Raw genomic sequence first — 17867 nt, forward strand, 5'->3', positions numbered from 1 at the left:
GATCTTCCACTTTATGAAGCCCTCCAGAAGTTTTAGAACTGCTACTTCTAAAATTCCTCATCATTGGCTATACTGCCTAGGTCCTTATGGGAGCTGCAGTTGAACAGCTTCTGGAGAGGCACAGAATTCTAATCTCTGCAGGACAGTCATCATGTATTATTATTATCATCATCATGTAAGCTTTATACAGCCTTCTCCTCTCTCAACTAAGGCCTACATTGATGTGATGGAAAATATCTTGTTGTTATTAACCACACAGGTTTGAACTAAACCAGTTGTAATGCAAGAGTGAACAGTAAATTCTCCTAATCCCATAAAAAAAGAAAGAGGCATGATTTTTTAAAGAGTCAGTTGATATAAAAATGTTCTGTGGCCCTTCTAAAAAGCATCCAAGAGCGCCAACTCTGCACCTTAGGGAAAAGATTATTCACCAGCTTTTCCCTCACTCCCTTACCCCCAAAACTGTCTGGCTGTAGAAAGTCTGTCACCTCACAACTTGAGAGCTCTAATGAGACCAGTTCAAAAGCTAAGAAAATCCTATGAAATTCATGGAGTTGCCATAAGACAGCAGGTGGACTGAAAGTATATATGAACACACACAAGCTGGCAGCCATCGTTAGATCTTCCACTGTTCCCATTTGTACTGTATGAAGAAGTACTTTGCATCTATTCTGAATATCTGTGGGTTCTTCTGTCACAAGAGATGAAGAGGTTTTTCTTTCCATTTACTACCTCTAAGGCAGATATGGATGAAATGTAGCCTGCAGGGCACATGCAACTGTTGAAGCTTCAAAGGATGGCCCTTGAAATCCCCTGTTGTCCCCCAAAGACCTGAATCCAACTCTCCTAACAGCTCAAAACTTCCTGACAGTAAGGGCTATTCAACAGTGGAACACACTCCCTCGGAGAGTGGTGGAGTCGCCTTTCTTGGAGATCATTAAACAGAGACTGGATGGCCTTTTTCAGGTATGCTTTGACTGAGAGTTCCTGCATGGCAGGGGGTTGGACTGGATGGCCCTTGTAGTCTCTTCCAACTCTGTGATTCTATAACTCTAAGCAGCAAAACAAAGTGGTTTCTCACAGACCCCACATATACCAAAAAGCCCCCCCATGGGAAAAAACAAAACATGACATCAGAAGTGGCTCAAGATTTCTTCGATCTATCATTGGTCCTCTTACTTGATTATTTTGGTTGTCCATTTCTCCACTGGGGGCACTTCTGTTACATTCTGTGGTTCATTTGCACAATTAAAAAAAGACCTTTGCATAAAAAAGTGTTTGAAAGAACAAATGCCTCTTGCCTCCCATGCCTACAACACCCCTTACCGGTTTTCAGGATCTGACACAGCCATGTTTCGTGTAACATAGCACATTTTGAGTGGAATTGTCTTCTTGTCTCGGTTTACAGAAAGAGAGAGCTGGGACAGAGGGTCGATGGATGCATTTCCTAATCGTGGTGACTCTGGTGGCGGTGTTTCCCACCCAATTTCAGAAACTGGAGAACCTTTCTTCACGTAGGGAGTTGCTTCTCTCATGTACTTTACTGGGAGAAAAGAAAAAGACAGGGAAGAATGATGAATATGAAAGCTAAGCAAAGAGGAAAATGTTCTACAACCTAATCTCTAGCTGACTGAACCATTAGATCAATCATTACAGTAAGCCCTCCCCATTCATTGGACTCAGGGGCACAGAATCCCCATGAAAGTAGAAAAATCACAAACAAAAACACTGTTTTTTTAAAAACCCAAGAGAACACCTTTCTAGGAATCTCTAGGTCTTCTAATGCAAGTCTGTGGTCAACCTCTGCCAGAGTTTGCCAGAGGACCTGCAAACGGTTTAAGTGTTCTCTTCTACGAATCTCTAGGTCCTCCTGTCTGACATCTGGCAGATGTTGACCACAGAGACACCTTGGAGTGAACAGAGATTCTTAGAGGGGACATAGGCCTGTTACAGGCAGGTTACAGACCGCCTGTTTGGGGCAGGCTGCACCCACCCCTTTCCCCGGTGTATCGGGGCCTCAGCGGTTAGACCGGCAACCACTGAGGCCCCGATCCGCCGCTTTCCAGGCTGCGGAGAAGCGGCAAAAGGCCGCTTCCCCGCAGACTGAAAAGGGGTGTCCCTGGGGCTTCAAGCCCCAAGGACACCCCACAGCGGCGGGGAGGAGCAGAAAGGGGCCGCTTGGCCCCTTTCTCCTTTGGTCTGCTGGGCGCAGCCGTGTGAAGGCTGCACCCAGCGGACCAAACCAGGAAGGAGCTCCGAAACGGAGCTCCTTCCTGCTCCGCGCTAAGGGCGCACTAAGCGCCCTGGTGCGGAGCGAGGACATCACGTCGGCGCCGCCCCATATAGAGGCGGCGCGGTCGTGATGTCTTCACGGCGGTGGCCGTGTGGAACGGCCACTGCCATTTTGTGCGTGCAGAGCGCGCACTAGGGTTAGGGGGTGCGGAAGCGTACTTTCCTGCCCGTTTGTAACGGGCCACAGACTGCCAAAATAAAAGCTGCTTCGGGTCTCTTTAGAGGTATGCTATTTAAATGATGCATGCATCCTAAGAATCCGGAAGCTGCACCAAAGCTGCACTCCAGTGCTTAGGAATGGAGTGTGGCTTTGGCGCGACCTCTGGACTCTTAGGACCCATGCATCATTTAAATAGCATACCTCCAAAGAGACCCGAAGCAGCTTTATTTTGGCAGCAAAAGTCAAAGCCACAAATATAGAGTAACAGTTTTAATAGCATTTCATCTTCTTACAAGCCAATCAAACAGGTAGTCAGAATAGGACTTCTCTATTTCAACAGTGACAACAATACAAACACAAATGAGACATGCTTTGGGCCTCACAAATGAAATGGTTTGGACTATGATCTTCAAAATGCAAAAGATGATATAGGCAGAGAAAAATATTGGTGGAGAGGGACCAAAGCTAGACTGACTGATTTATATCAAAATCTAAATAATGAAGCTAGAACATTTCAGATGGGGACACAACAGCAGGAACTTGTGAACAGCAGTAAAGATTGTTTCATTTTGCTATGCCAAGATGTCTCATTTCTCAGGAGTCACATCCTTACAAGCAGCTGCAGGCTTTAGAAAACATACAGATGGTTCCCCTTCCATGTCGAACTTTTTACCTAGATTTTTATGCTTGAGCTGGGAGTCTGATTCTACTCTGGGAAGAATTGTGGAAACTCCATTCCAGCAGAGGACAGGGCTACAGCCGAGGGATGGAGCCAAATTAATGTGGGTGGACACAGTGTAATGGCCACATAGCCAGAAAACCCCACAAAAAACTACAGGTGTAATTGTTACCAAAGTGGCCATTTTCTTATGAAGTATACAAGCCACAACTCAATTTTATATAGGTCTCCTCAATAGTAAGCCAGAGTAAAGCTTCCTGGGATTCATTCACACTACAGAATTATAGTGCTATTATTCCACTTGAACTTCCATGGTTCCATCCTAGGGTTTGTAGTTTGATGCAACACTTTGAGTGGGAATTCTAATGCTTTTCTGTAAACTGCCAATCCCAGGATTCCACATGATGGAATAATGGCAGTTCAAATGGAATAACAGTGCTATAATTCTGTAGTGTGAATGAGTCCTTGGTGGTTGTTTGTTGTTTTTTAGGCAAGCAGAGATTATGTTCCATGGGAATTCATCCTAGTTTGCAAACCAGAGCTCCTGCTCCATGCAAAACTTTCACAGCCTCTAAACAAGAACACATGCCCAAAAGATAACATCCCAGACTTTAAATAGCCTCTTATCTGAAAGCTTTGGAAAGAAGGGGAAAGAAGTTGGCCTGGGACAAACACAACACAGTGGAAAGTTTGCCTCCTCTGGTCTATAACCTGAACCTCACAAGTGCTAGTGGTGGGTTTTCCCTGATTTTTTCTACTTTTTGCACCCCCAAACCTTGAACCTGTAGCCCCCACACATCCAGAACCAGAGCACCAATGCAATACAAGTGTTGTAGACATTTTTCTCAATAAAAGCTAATATATGCATGCCAGAATCATGGTTCTGATTTTATTTTATTTATATTTTTGCTAAAGTGAGATACCAAAGGAACATTTATCAAGGAAAAAATACATTGTGTACACAAATCACCCAGAAAACAAAAGAGATTTAGGATGCAAAAATTCTGGTAATAAAATTAGCATAAGCAAGGATTTAAAAAAGAGAAAGCCCAGAAAGCCACAGAAATTCATGGATGGTCTTGGAAGAAATAAATGGCCGGCAGCTAGTCAATAAATTCATCTTCAAGAGCTTCAGACATTTACCTGTCCATCCATCCTATATTTCCAAGGGCAAAAGCATCCAAGGCAGCTAGTAATAGATTTAAAAAGCCATCATATAACCTTTCTTTAAAACATCCACACAAACTGTATAATCAAAACAGAGGGACAGTAGAGTTTAACAGTCTCAAGAACAGCAAAATACAGTACTAAGAACAATTCATACATTTGACCAGTTCCACCCCCCTGAAAAAAAAGATTTTAATTTGATCACAGAAAGATAATGACTAAGGAAACACGGGGCTGAAATTTCCATATAACTTGGGTATCATGACAAGGAAGAGCTCCTCCTGTGCCAAATGGATCTTGGGACCAAATTAGATATTTGCTAGATACAAAGCATACACACACACACACAGAGAGAGAGAGAGAGAGAGAGAGAGAGAGAGAGAGAGAGAGTTGCTCCTTTGAACTCGCAGGGGATCCATTCTGGTTCTCCCCCCCCCCCCCCCATGAGTTCAAAATCTCACACATATTCAAGCCTCATAGGCAGGTACGTGCCCTATTCAGGTTAATAGCGGTCGCCCCTCCACAGATTTCCAAGTCTGCACATTTCAAGTCTGCGGACTTGGAGGGGTGACTGTATACATATAATGTATTAAATTACAAGTATCAGTGAAAACCTTTTTAGCTATGGCCATGGGGGAAAATTTGTTTCTAATCCTACTGGAAAGAGATGAAATAAACCTCCCTTCCCTGAATGTTGCATTCCTAATCATGTTTGCTCCCTTATGCACATACTTAACTGAGTGGGTAAGAACAAGATAGCTAGCTGCATGCCACAATTGTAAGGTTTAGCCAATATCCAGTCTGGCATTTGGATAATGGTGGCACATGCAAAGCCTTGGTGGTACAAATTATGTTGTGATGGCCCTGGTTGTTTAGAAGTGCACAGACTTTATTTTGAAAAGCCTACCAAACTGAAACTGATATGTAATTTAGGAAATAATACCAGGTTCACCCTCCCTTGCACCCAAACATGATAAATTGTTAACCAAACACCTTTAAAACACCTTTAAGCATCTCTTAAACTTGCCAGATAAATTTCCCTAGTTTAGTTACCAGCATACCTAAGCAAGGGGTCAAGTAAGCTTAATGCACCAAAGATCAACTAAATGTTTAAAGACATGAAACACTGAACCATTCTTGAATACTAAAAAAAATATGACAGGCATCTCTCAATAAGTTTCTTTGATTGACTACTAGTCTCTTGCAATCCCTATGACCTGGGAGGTGGTTAAACTATTTCAAGCGATGTGGATATTACTCTTTTCTCCAATGGTGAAGGCATTAAACTTTAATGGTCAAAGCACTGGATTCTTATTTTCCAATATATTATTTTGGAAAAGAAAAGCTTTTACTTGTGTTGACTTCTAGCTTCCAGTGACTATGTTTTAGAACTCATAAATTGTGGTTACAATGCCCAACACCAGCTAAAGTTGGCTTTCCCCCCTTCTTCAGTTCTTGATCTGGCTTCGGCGATAGATTTTAGAACTTCAAATGGCATTTAATAAATCCTCCTCTCCCCCGTCCCCCGCATTCATTTTCTTCTCTATTTTGAGGTCCAAGTGACTTGCCTCCCTACAAACCTATTTTTATCCATTATGCTTCACCTGTCTCTGATTATGAACTTTCTTTATTCACCTTTGGCTTTAATGCTATGTTCTTGGCAAAAAGTTATTTTTGGCTTCACTAGAGAATACTGAAAATGCTGTAGTATCTCCTTAGGGTGATTGCAGCAGATCAGAATGCTACAAGTGTTAAAAGTTTGGAAGTCCATCTGGAACAAAAGGAAACAATCAAAGCCAGAGGATTGCTATGGTGAGGAAAAAAAGAGTACACTCTCCTGGGTCATGTAGATCCAAAGTCTATGTCATAACCTGATGTCTAGAAAAAGGTGAAATAGAGCTAAGAGTAGTTCATACTTTGGGTTATTTATGGAAATACATTTCCCTGTGAATCTACATTTCTTTTATCCAGATCATATGTTAGAGTCAATCAAAAGTAGTATCAGAGCACAATAGGCAGCCCTATGAACAATGTGGTGCTGGCCTGGGCCCTTTTTTAAAACAGAGAGTTACATTTATGAAGCTAAACTTCAAATCTTACTTGGAAAGACAGATTGTTTTGTGCTTCCTTATAACATATGCCCTTTCAATAACTACCAGTCCTCCAGTACCTCGCATAAAGGGAAGAAGGAGAAACAACTGGGGGTTTATCACATGGGAGTATAAATGCCTAAATCCTGTGTAGAAATGGGATTTAAATACCAGAAAAATCTCGCAAAGGTGGAATCGTTTTCAGACTCATCAGGGGCATTGAGCATTAACGCGAAAATAACCCGCACCGAAAGCGGACAAAATCAACCGCTTTTTACTTTCGGGAGAATCTTGAAAGTAAAAAGCAGCCGATTTCTGTGTGGGTTAATGTTGGATTAATGCACAATGTCCCCGATATTATGTGAAAATGATCCTGATAAGAAAGACAAATAACGTAATAATCAGAGATACTGGCTGGACATTGGACGTCTGTGGTATAACTAGGATTCAATATATCAACAGTTTACTGCATTTTGTTGATGTTGTTGTTAACTGTACTTGAATCAAACTCAACTCATGGCAACCCTGTGAATGAGAGATCTCTAAGACCGCTTGCCCTCAACTGTCTTGCTCAGGTCCTGCAGGCTCAGATCCATGGCCTCCCTGATTGAGTCTTTCCATGTGACATGTCATCTTCCTCTCTTTCTACTGCCCTCCACCTTTCCTAGCATCATTGTCTTTTGTAATGATTCATGCCTTGTCATGATGTGGCCATTGTATGACAGCCTCAATTTTGTCATCTTGGCTTCCAGGAAGAGCTCAGGGATGAAATGTTCTAGGACCTGTTTGTTTGTCTTCTTGGCTGTCCACAGAATCCTCAGCACTCTTCTCCAGCACCACATTTCAAATGAATTTATTTTCTTTCCATTGGCTTTCTTCACTGTCCAGCCCTCCTATTCCATACATGACGATAGGGAATATGATGGCTTGGATGATCCTCACTTTCGTATTTAGAGTTATATCTTTACACTTTAGGATCTTGTCCAGTTCTTTAATAGCTGCCCTTCCCAATCCTTGTCTTCTTCTAATGACTTGATTGTAGTCGCCATTCTGATCAATGTTTTATCCATGGTAAGGGAACTCTTTGACTATTTCAATTTTCTCATTATCTAGGATGAATTCTTATAGATCTTCGATGGCCATTATTTTTGTTTTCTGCAGTAAGCTTACTTCAGCACTTTCCTCCTTGACCTTCTTCAGAAATTGTTCCAGGTCTTTGTTGGTTTCTGCTATTAGTATTGTGTCATCCACATATCTAAGGTTGTTAATACTTGTTTCTCCTATCTTCACTCCTCCTGTCGCTGAATCCAAGCCTGCTCTCCGTATGATATTTTCTGCATACAGGCTGAATAAACAGGGTGGTAGAACTGCATTGCCTGGTTATAAATACAGTACATAATTAAAGGGTAGACATGGCACCAATGTGTTTTCCCGTGAATATAAAAGAAAAACAATCTGGGGAAATTATTTTGCTATGAAAGAAACCAGGAAAGTAAAGGCTCAAAATGAATGGCTTGTTTAAAATGTTTGGAGCCATATTCTATTAATTCTTTTTAATTGAAAATATCAACAGAATAATTATTTTTAATATGCTCAACTAAAAAGCTATAAAATAGTAAAGTGGGCTGGACTCTTACCCAGGCTGGATATTTACTTGAACAAAAACAGCATCAGGGGAGGAGAGAGTATGAACACTGAAAAAAAGCCTAGTGTAATCCCTGGGATGGTTTGAGAAACTTAGAAAATGTAACAATAAATAGAATGATTTATTTCATTACTCCAGAAGTTGTACATGTTGGAAACAAAGAGCCATCAATGCTTGTAAAGTGGTGAGTGAGAGAAGGAACTTTAGAGAACATACCTGCCCTTTTGTTTCACCTCTCTGATTCTTTCTTTAACCTATGTACTCAAGCCTTTTTGCTTCCTCCCTCCTGGCAAACTTAACTTCCCTCTTCTCCCAAAAGTAAATTACTCCTTTGTCTCCATTTATCTGGATAGGGTCCATCCATGAAGTTCCCACTTCAGGATGGATGCTAGCCAACAGCTATGCATGATAGCTAGTCTGAGGGACTCTTCTACTGACGCTTAGAAAATCTTCTTTTGCCTATCTCCTTTCTTATCCCAAGATGGATTTCCTGAAACCAGAAATGCATTTTTTCCCCTTTTTTTCCCTTACAAAGAGATCTTGAACATTTTTTCCTGTTTCTTCCACAGGCTCCAAGAGTCAGGCTGCTATAAGCTCAGAGGAGGAAGACATTACATGACAAAGCACAATATAAAAACTATATAAAAAAGATGAAAGGATGACAGATTCATTCAAAGAACAATTTGAAGATGAACCTACAGTTTTAGAAAGTGAAGTGGAAGCTGCCCTCAGAGCACTTGGGACAAAATCATCAGGAACAGGTGGCATACCAATAGAGCTATTTCAAACCACAGAGACAAAACCTACTCTAGGTCTAACTAAACTGATATATCATGAGAAGACATGACTTGCTAGAAAAGGCAATAATGCTTGATAAAGTAGAAGGCAGCAGGAAAAGAAGATGACTGGACAGACTCAATCAAGGAAACAAGACCTGAGCAGGGCTGTTGATGATAAGGTGACTTGAAGATCTATCATTCGTAGGGTCACCATAAGTTGAAGTCAACTTGACGAGAGTTAACAAGCCAAATGTATTAGGAAATGCTCATCTTTGTGTAGCCTATGGCACATCTTCACATTAAGATTAGCATGGAATTAGTATCAAGCAAGCATCCAGCATTTGCTCCCTCCTAACCTGACTAGTGCTACATGGACATGTTTAATAAAAACAGCAACTAAAGCAGCCTTCCAGATATAATCCCTCAATGCTGGCAATATTTGCTAGAGGTGATGAGAGTTGCAGACCAACAGCATCTAGAGAACCATACTTTCCCCAACCCTGTTTTAAAATTCAAATAGATGATTCCACAAGCCCTTTTAGAAGTCTCTAATCATCACATACCAATTAATAACCCTGGTCTCTTTGTTCGAAGCAAATTAAAAATTGCGGTCAAGCAATTAAAATTCCAGTGTTCCATTACTTCCAGTTATATCTCCCTCCCTTCCCCAAGCACACACTATTCCCCCCCCCCCATCTAAAAAATGACAGGAAACAAGAAAATGGCAGTTGAATGAATTAATCTGCTGGCATATGCTGTAGTCTTTGTGTTTCTGGCTTGATTTGTGAGGCAGCCAGTGCAGCGTTCAAAAGAGCACTTCATTTGTGCATCATTCTGCCAAACCTCCAACATTTCCACAATTAATCCTTTGTTACTATTCATGGGTGACATTTGGGGGGGGGGGGAAGAGAGAGAGAGAGAGAGGGGGGGGGGAACCCTCTTCTAACAATGCAAAAAGCAAACTGGCAAAACTGATCAAATCTATCAGGCATCATTTCTAAGAGGCTTCTGGGATGCCTTATGACTCATGCAGGTTAGCGGGTGGGGGGAGAGAAGACTTTAGGCTACAGTGCATCATATTTTTGTTCTTAGAGGAACATGAATGGGAAGTGTTGGCTCATGGTATGAAAGTAAAAGGAACGCTACGCCCTAATTTGATCAAAGACAGCAGATCAAGGACTTTCAAGCTCTGCAGGTGAAGTGGGGAGTGAAGTGCATTCTTCCTGTTAGAAACTCCACTTTACCACTGACTTCATGAAGTGGTTGAAATGAAATGGGCAAACTAATTTTGGAAGGATCACTTTTCTGAGAAGTGCACAAACCAGTGAAAAATGTGGTCAAACAAAAATCTTCACAAAAGCAGCCAGTTGATATTAATGTGAATTCCTTCCTGCTGCTAAACATCTCTGAAATATCTCACATACATACACCCTCAGTTAACCCATTTCAACTGGTGCACATGGCCTGAGCATTGGAAAGCCATGCCTTGCAATATGTACATTAATTGCTCTATGGCAAAATCTCCATTTCATTAAAACCAGATGTTAGAAATAAAGCTAGATTGTTGGGGGATTACATTATATCCCACAGAGTCCCACAAAGGGATGGATAAATATATCTCATTTGAAGCATATTCTACCATTTCTACACTTGTTTGAAATCTTTCAGAAAAAGAGTCTGCATCAATATTCATGTGTATTTATGTGTGAACTAGCTCTTTTGTTTGCATTTTTTGCCTGTCATAGCCAGCCCTGAACCCAACATAAATGAGCCATCAGTTTATGGCAGCCTACTGTTAAGATAAGAAAGGCATGAATCCTGGTTAGCAGGTTCTCTCATCAGAAAGAAAAGAACCAAAATGAAATGTTTACAGAGTCTATCATTGGGGATCTATTATCTTGAGTTTATAGAACTCCCCCAAAAGCCATCAGAGAACCTTACTGGGTCAGATCAGAGGTCAGCCTAGTCTAACTAAACATCACTAGGAATCCCACAAGCCGGAAAGTGAGGAAGAACCTTTCCCTATCAACTGGCACCCAGAACCAGCCCACTGATCCCAATATGAAGGTTTTGTAAATTTTCATATTGATGGGAAAACTATGGCTTAGTAACCAACCCATGCAGTAGATCCACTCTAATGATCTCTGGTGCATAATGGAAATGTGTTTATCATTGGAACATCATCTTTCACAAAGCATGCTGTCACCTTTGCAAACTGTTCTGAGTCACAGAGGCCCCACTGCTGGGAAGTTAGGAGACTTCTAGTGCTACACAAAACCTATTTCTGTTCTATGGGTCATATGAGCAATTTGATTATCCCCCAGAGACTTGCCCTTTCCTTAAAAGAAATGTCATAAATCAGGAGTTCATACGCAGCAGTTTCTATACCTTTGAATGAATCTCAGATCTTTCCAAAGCAGCACCACACAGAATATGAGAAGTTATAAAGCATAACAAACTCCTCCTTATAAGACAAAAGAGTAAATGCTCTGTTTATGGTTATGTTGCAGTAACTTCAGAGTCCTCTCTTGATTGCAAGACAATTAATTTCCCCAGCAACTGCAAAGATTTCACATGTATAACCTCTGCCTTTCAACATTTCACATCCAAGGCAGTTTGTAATAGATAAGGCAACATTTTAAAATGTTATTATAAATTACTTACATAAAATCTCATGAAACTAATAGTAGCAGCAATGACACTGAAATGACAGCAGTGTTACACAATGGACAGAAACGGAGGGAGGGAGGGAGGGAGAGGGGGGGAGAGAGAGAGAGAGAGAGAGAGAGAGTGAGTGAGTGTATGGATATATGGGTGCATAGATAGATAGATAGATAGATAGATAGATAGATAGATAGATAGATAGATGATAGCCTCTAGTACTTGAGCAAACAGGATTGACTTGGCATCTAGAGACTAGTAATAATGGAGGTGGGTGAGCCTTTCTGGGTTGGGGCTTCCACAAGTGAGTAACTACCATAGCAAAGGTTCTTTATCCAGCTGTCATATCTCTGGGGCCCCCAGAGAAGGGCATCAATATATATATATATATATATATATATATATATATATATATGGAGTCAAAGGCTTTCATGGCTGGCCCCCAGAGAAGGGCATCATTATATATATATATATATGGAGTCAAAGGCTTTCATGGCTGGCATCCATAGTTTTTTGTGGGGTTTTTGAGCTATGTGGCCATGTTCTAGAAGAGTTTCTTCCTGATGTTTCGCCAGCATCTGTGGCTGTCATCTTCATAGATCTCTGAAGATGCCAGCCACAGATGCTGGTGAAATGTCAGGAAGAAACTCTTCTAGAACATGGCCACATAGCTTGAAAAACCCACAAAAAACTAATTTATTTATTTATTTCTTATCTCCTTCTCCCCATGGATCAAGGCAGGGAACAACAACAATTGAAAAACAACATCAATTAAAAAAGCTTCAGTTAAAACACACATCAGTTTAAAAGGATAAATAATATATACACATATTAAAACAATCCACGTGTAAAATTCATCATTTAAAATTCACAATTTAAAAATAATCTGGATAAGCCTTCTGGAGGACCCTGCTCTTTAATGTTCTTTTAAATCCTTCCAATGTATTCAGCTGTCGAATCACTTCTGGCAGGTCATTCCACAGTGTAGGGGTGACTGAAGAAAAAGTCCTCTGGCTGAGAGTGACCATCCTAGTCCTGGCTGACTGGAGTAAATGTGCATTAGAGGACCTGAGTCGGTCAGAGGACCTGAAGAAGATCTTTAAATGGAGCAAACTGTAATAATATGTGAGATGGGAAGAAAGTGGTTAAGGTGAAACTTTCCTCCCTCTCTCATAAAAGTGAGGGTTGTCCACTGAGGGTAAAAGGAAGTACTTCTTCACACCATGCATAAATTAATCTGCGGAATCCACTGTTGCAAAAAGTAATGCTGGCCACCAACTTGATTGGCTTTAAGAGGGGGGATGGACAAATTTAGAGAGGACAGAATTATCACTGGCTACTTGTCAAGATAGCAATATATTTCCTTCAGTATCAGAGGCAAATCCTTCATGGTTCTTCTTAAGTTGCCCTGGACCTATCAGTCCATTTTTATTTGTTGGTTTCTCATTTTTCCCCTTTACATTTGCTCTACCCCTTATCAGTTAATATCAGTTTGCAACACATTCTCTTAATAAGGAAATTTTACACACAAGTGCTTTAGTGGATCAGTTTTGGTGGTGCTGGCAGGTCAAGAAGCCTCTCTGGGTCCAAAATCACCTCCTTTTCATACCCAAGGGAAGACCAAGTCTGGGCTATGAAGCCCACCTGGTGACTTTGGGCATGTCAAATGCTCTCAGCCTCACGGGAAGGCAATGACAAATCTTCTCTTAACAATTCTTGCCAAGAAAACCACATAATAGATTTGCCTTAGGGCTGCTATAAGTAAGAAATGACTTGAAGACATACAACAACAATAATACCAATTATGCTAACCATGGATGGTTACTTTATCCATAGATTCAAGTATCCATGGCTTGAAAATATTCATATATATATATATATATATATATATATATACATTCCGAAAAGCAAACCTTGATTTTGCTGTTTTGCAATGGATACTGTACCATGGCATATAATGAGACTTGATCAACCATGGATTTTGGTATCCATAGATGGTCCTGGATCCAAATCCCAGCAGATACCAAGAGCCTACTGTAGTAGTAAGATTTTCTTAAAGAACACAAGTCAGAGCAAGAGAGCATGATTCAATAAGCATACACAACCAGTAATGAGAATGACCACTACACAAAGTGATTAAAAGCATGGGACATTCCCACCAAATATGGAGATCAATGCTTTCACTGAACATCTCTCTAACAACAATGATGTCTAGTAGTTGGAGAGAAACTTACATCTAGCAGGATCAACAGCATCTGGTGGTATGAATCCATATTTTTATTATTGTTGCTCCTCCCACAGCCATTCTGAGTTGAGTAGAAGCTCTCCTGGTGCTGGATTCTATCTCTTTAGAGGTTTAGCACTGGCAGAGTTCTATTGAACCCAGATCAGCTGTAGGAGGAGTGGCATTAAAATCAAGAATAGATACACTTCACCACGGCGGCAGACTTCACTACCTAGAACTGGGGAGGAATAATTCTGGCAAACATAAACATTAACCTACTTTGAAAATGTATCATATGTAACCAAAAATGTAATGTATCATTATCAAGGAGCTCAAATTTCCAGGAAGCATCTGAAGAAGTCTGTAGAACTAATTCTGCACACATGTAGGGGGCATCAGTCTCATTATATTTTATTGGGCTTATTTCTCAGTAGATATGGTTGATATGGCATCATTAGTGGTTCACTGTAAACTGCAGAGATTATCCCTATCTTCTTACACAATACTAGCCTGAACCTCCCTCTCCTCATCACCAACCCGTCACTCAAGTTTTCATCTTCAGACACTGCCCAGAAAATATCATCTGTTTTATTCAGTTCAACTTGGATTAGGGGGGAATTTCCTGTTGGTGGCAAATCATCTATTGGCATGTGCATTCTTACCTCTGAGGACCTTTCCAACTGCATTTAAGCCTGGAAATAATTTTCCCCTGGGGATGGGGAAATGTGCCTACGGTAGTTAAGTCTAGCCAGACATTCCTTTCCTGAGAAACATATTATATAATGTGGGTGTTTCCATTGAATTTTTTTCTTCATTCTTTGGATTCTCTTTGTTTGCTCTTTCCTTGTGCTCAGTGGTTTATCTGAACTCTAGCAGCCAAATCCAAGTTTGAGCAGGGAGGCACCTGTCATGCCATATCAAAAACTGGCAAAGTCAATGTTTAGCTTACACTCTGGAAATCACTGTTTATCTCTATCAGTCCTGTTGCATGTTAGAAATACTTATATAAGTTGCAGATAAACCATTATTACATACTGCTTATGGTATTAGCTAACACATTCCATTACATATAACAATTAAATTATTCATTGAAAATGACTTGCTTGAGGTCATCTTGAGGACTTGGAACAAAAGTCAAGCTAATATACACTTCTAGTTGTATGCCTTCAACTTGTTTCCAAATTAAGGCAAACCTTATCATGGGGTTTCCTTGGCAAGATTCATTCAAAGTAAGTTTGCCATTATCTTCCCCTGAGGCTGAGAGCATGTAACTTGCCCAAGATCTCCCAGTGGTTTCATGGCTGAGCAGGGAATTGAACTGTGGTCTCCAAAGTCATAGTCCAACAGTCAAACCACCACACCATACTGGCTCTCATACACTTGTAGCACATCACAAAAACACACCACTGTAGTTATTCAGGATCCTACAGTCACACAATTGAGAATGCAAGGAGTACCATAGCACTGAACTCACGATTGGTGCAAGGGTCCATTAATTCTGTTTTTGTGTTTCTGCATGTCTCCTAGTCATGTTTCTGTGTGCCTTCAAGTCAACTCTGACTTATGGTGCCCCTATCATGAGGTTTTCTTGGCAGGATTTATTTAGGGGAGGTTTGTCATTGTCTTTCTCTTAGACTCACAGAGAATGACTTGCCCAAGTTCACCCAGTGGATTTCCATGGCTGGATTTGAATCCTGGATCCCATTCACATTACAAAATTATAGCATTATCATTCCACTTTAACAGCCATCGTTCCATCCTATGGATCACCATAGACCAAACATAGCTCACAGCCTGCAGTTTCTCCACACCTGACACTGACCAAGCCATTGATTTACGCAACCACTCCCTGTGATCTTGGGGACCCAAGCAAGGATCTGAACCCAGGTAAGTGGACAGGGAAAAAAGTGACATGTGCATTCACCTGTTGAGTGCAAACAGGTTAGAGAGAATGTGTATAAGAATATAATAGCTGGCACTGATCCCATGGACTTGTATGAAGAAGGACAATACCCAATGTAAAATGTATTATATCAGTTCGACTCCATTCTACAGTTCTATAGTTCTATCAGACAGAAAGGACATTAGAATAAAGTCAGCAAAGTGACCTTTAGGGTCCTTGCCCCAGTCAATATCTGTTTCAGTTGCTAAAGGACAGCAGCAAAACCCTAGCTTTCAGCAAATGTCACAATGAGATAAACAATTTAACATTTATAATGTCTCTCATTTCTTAATGTTTCAGATTTCACCTGCCTGCACGCAAGCACACAGACACATAAACTTTACTTCTGTGTAAGGTTCATCTCAGAAGCAATCATGGAGCAATGAAAGACTGACAGAGACACAGCATTTCTGGTCAGTTTTCAATGAACAGACAAGCCACAGCTCAGCAATAGTATCATGTATGTGAAGTCGAACCCACAAAAAACCAGTATCATGTATGCTTTGCAAGTGGAAAGTCCCAGGTTCAAACCTCAACATCATCAGCCTGTACAGCAAGCCTAGGAAAGATTTCTGCATCCCATCTTGCAGTGCTATTAATCAGAGGAAAGCAATAAGTAGGATATAACCTTATCTACAGTGTACTATTATAGAACTAGTTGCTAGTAACTGGTGTGTGTGTGTGCATTGTAGAATTAAATGCAGTTTGACACTACTTTAACTGCCATCCAACAGAATTCAGGGGTTTGTAGTTTTGTGAGGCACCAGCACTCTTTGGCAGAGGAGGCTAAAAACCTTGCAAAATTACAAATCCCAGGATTCCATAAAATGGAGCTACAGCACTTAAACTGGTGTCAAACTTTCTACAGTGTAGTTGCATCCATAGTTACCTATAATGCCCCCTCTTTTGGTGACAAGAGAAGAACAAAGTTGCATTTCAAAAATAACATGAGTTGAAACTGAGCTACATTATTAGTGTCATAGGAATGTAACACAATATCAGAAAAGCAATGAACAGCATAATGACTAAGTTATACTTAAAAATATTGTAACACATTCCAACAATGGCAAGTAATAGCAACTTTTCAAGCACAATAACAGGTAATAGGAATAATGGTAGCATTTCCAAGCTCTCATTATCTGACTACATAAAAGACATTCAAATCATGATTAAAACCTGGTTTACATATCCTGGCTTATCTGGGATAAACTAACCATAGTTCTTAGTTTGCACATAAAGTCAACACTTCTTATACACAGATTTTTTATACACAAATTCAAGCATACACGGTTTGAAAATGTTAAAAAATGTATAAATTTCAAATATCAAACCTTAAATTTCCATTTTTTATAAGGGACACCATTTTGCTATGTCATTATATTTAATGGGACTTGAGCATCCAGGGATTTTGTTATCCCCCTTTCTTATTTAAACCAGTATTTGGGGCAGTAGTAAGCATGGCCTCTGCCACCTGTCCAATAGGTTTGAGAGTCCTTGTCAACTTCATCTTAAAATGTTATTAGTTGTCCAGTGACACAGAAAAGGTTATGTTGCATTTCCCAGGCCTTGATAGTTTAGCTTACCAGATTATGGCTAATAACAGACAGAGGTTTGAGAAGGAACTGGGAAATGAACATTCCAGCTAGCAATCTGCTTGCAAAGTTGTCATAACTACTGGGATGGAAGAAGTACCATTTGATTTCCTTTTTTTGCTTCTGCACTATATATTCTTTGGGAATACTTCAGGAACTCCATTTTGCCAACTATGGGAAACTGCACTGATGGCCGTGGGATAATTTGTATAGCACTAGTTGCTTAGGGACCCAGTTCCACCACTTGCTGCAACAAGGTGCTGGACTCCATCAGCTAAAGGAATGGAATGCTTTCTCTGCTGAAGACTATCTGCTGCAGCATTTACAACCAATAAAGTGTGCCTTATAACAACAATATGTGTTAGTTTTCAATACCAAATAAGAGTTTTGAGGAGGCTCGGAATCACAGCTAGTTCCAGCTCAGAACAGAAGCTTATGTATGAACAAAGCCAAATTTCCTCGAGTCAACATTTTGCTTTTGCTCTTTTAAAATATATGGTTGCAATCATTGAACATGATCCTGCTGTGTTCAAAAAGATACAAGCCTTGGAAGTATTCACAAGGGGAAATTGGGAACTAGGCAATGCTTCAACAGCTCTCTGAACTGCCTTAAGTGAGATTATGAAACACCTCTTC

General features: G+C 40.5%; 1 protein-coding gene across 1 annotated transcript in view; it reads right to left on the bottom strand.

Annotated features, from left to right (window-relative positions):
- Positions 1–17867, bottom strand: part of SNTB1 (syntrophin beta 1) — a 143899-nt gene that overhangs the window by 58130 nt on the left and 67902 nt on the right. Inside the window, exon 2 of the mRNA XM_089517894.1 lies at positions 1327–1543. Coding sequence (XP_089374020.1) covers positions 1327–1543 — 217 coding nt within the window. The remainder of the gene's footprint in view (positions 1–1326; positions 1544–17867) is intronic.

This window comes from Sceloporus occidentalis, unplaced genomic scaffold (genome assembly GCF_023333645.1).
Source record: "Sceloporus occidentalis isolate IW3139 unplaced genomic scaffold, rSceOcc1.0.p SCAF_3, whole genome shotgun sequence".
Taxonomy (NCBI): domain Eukaryota; kingdom Metazoa; phylum Chordata; class Lepidosauria; order Squamata; family Phrynosomatidae; genus Sceloporus; species Sceloporus occidentalis.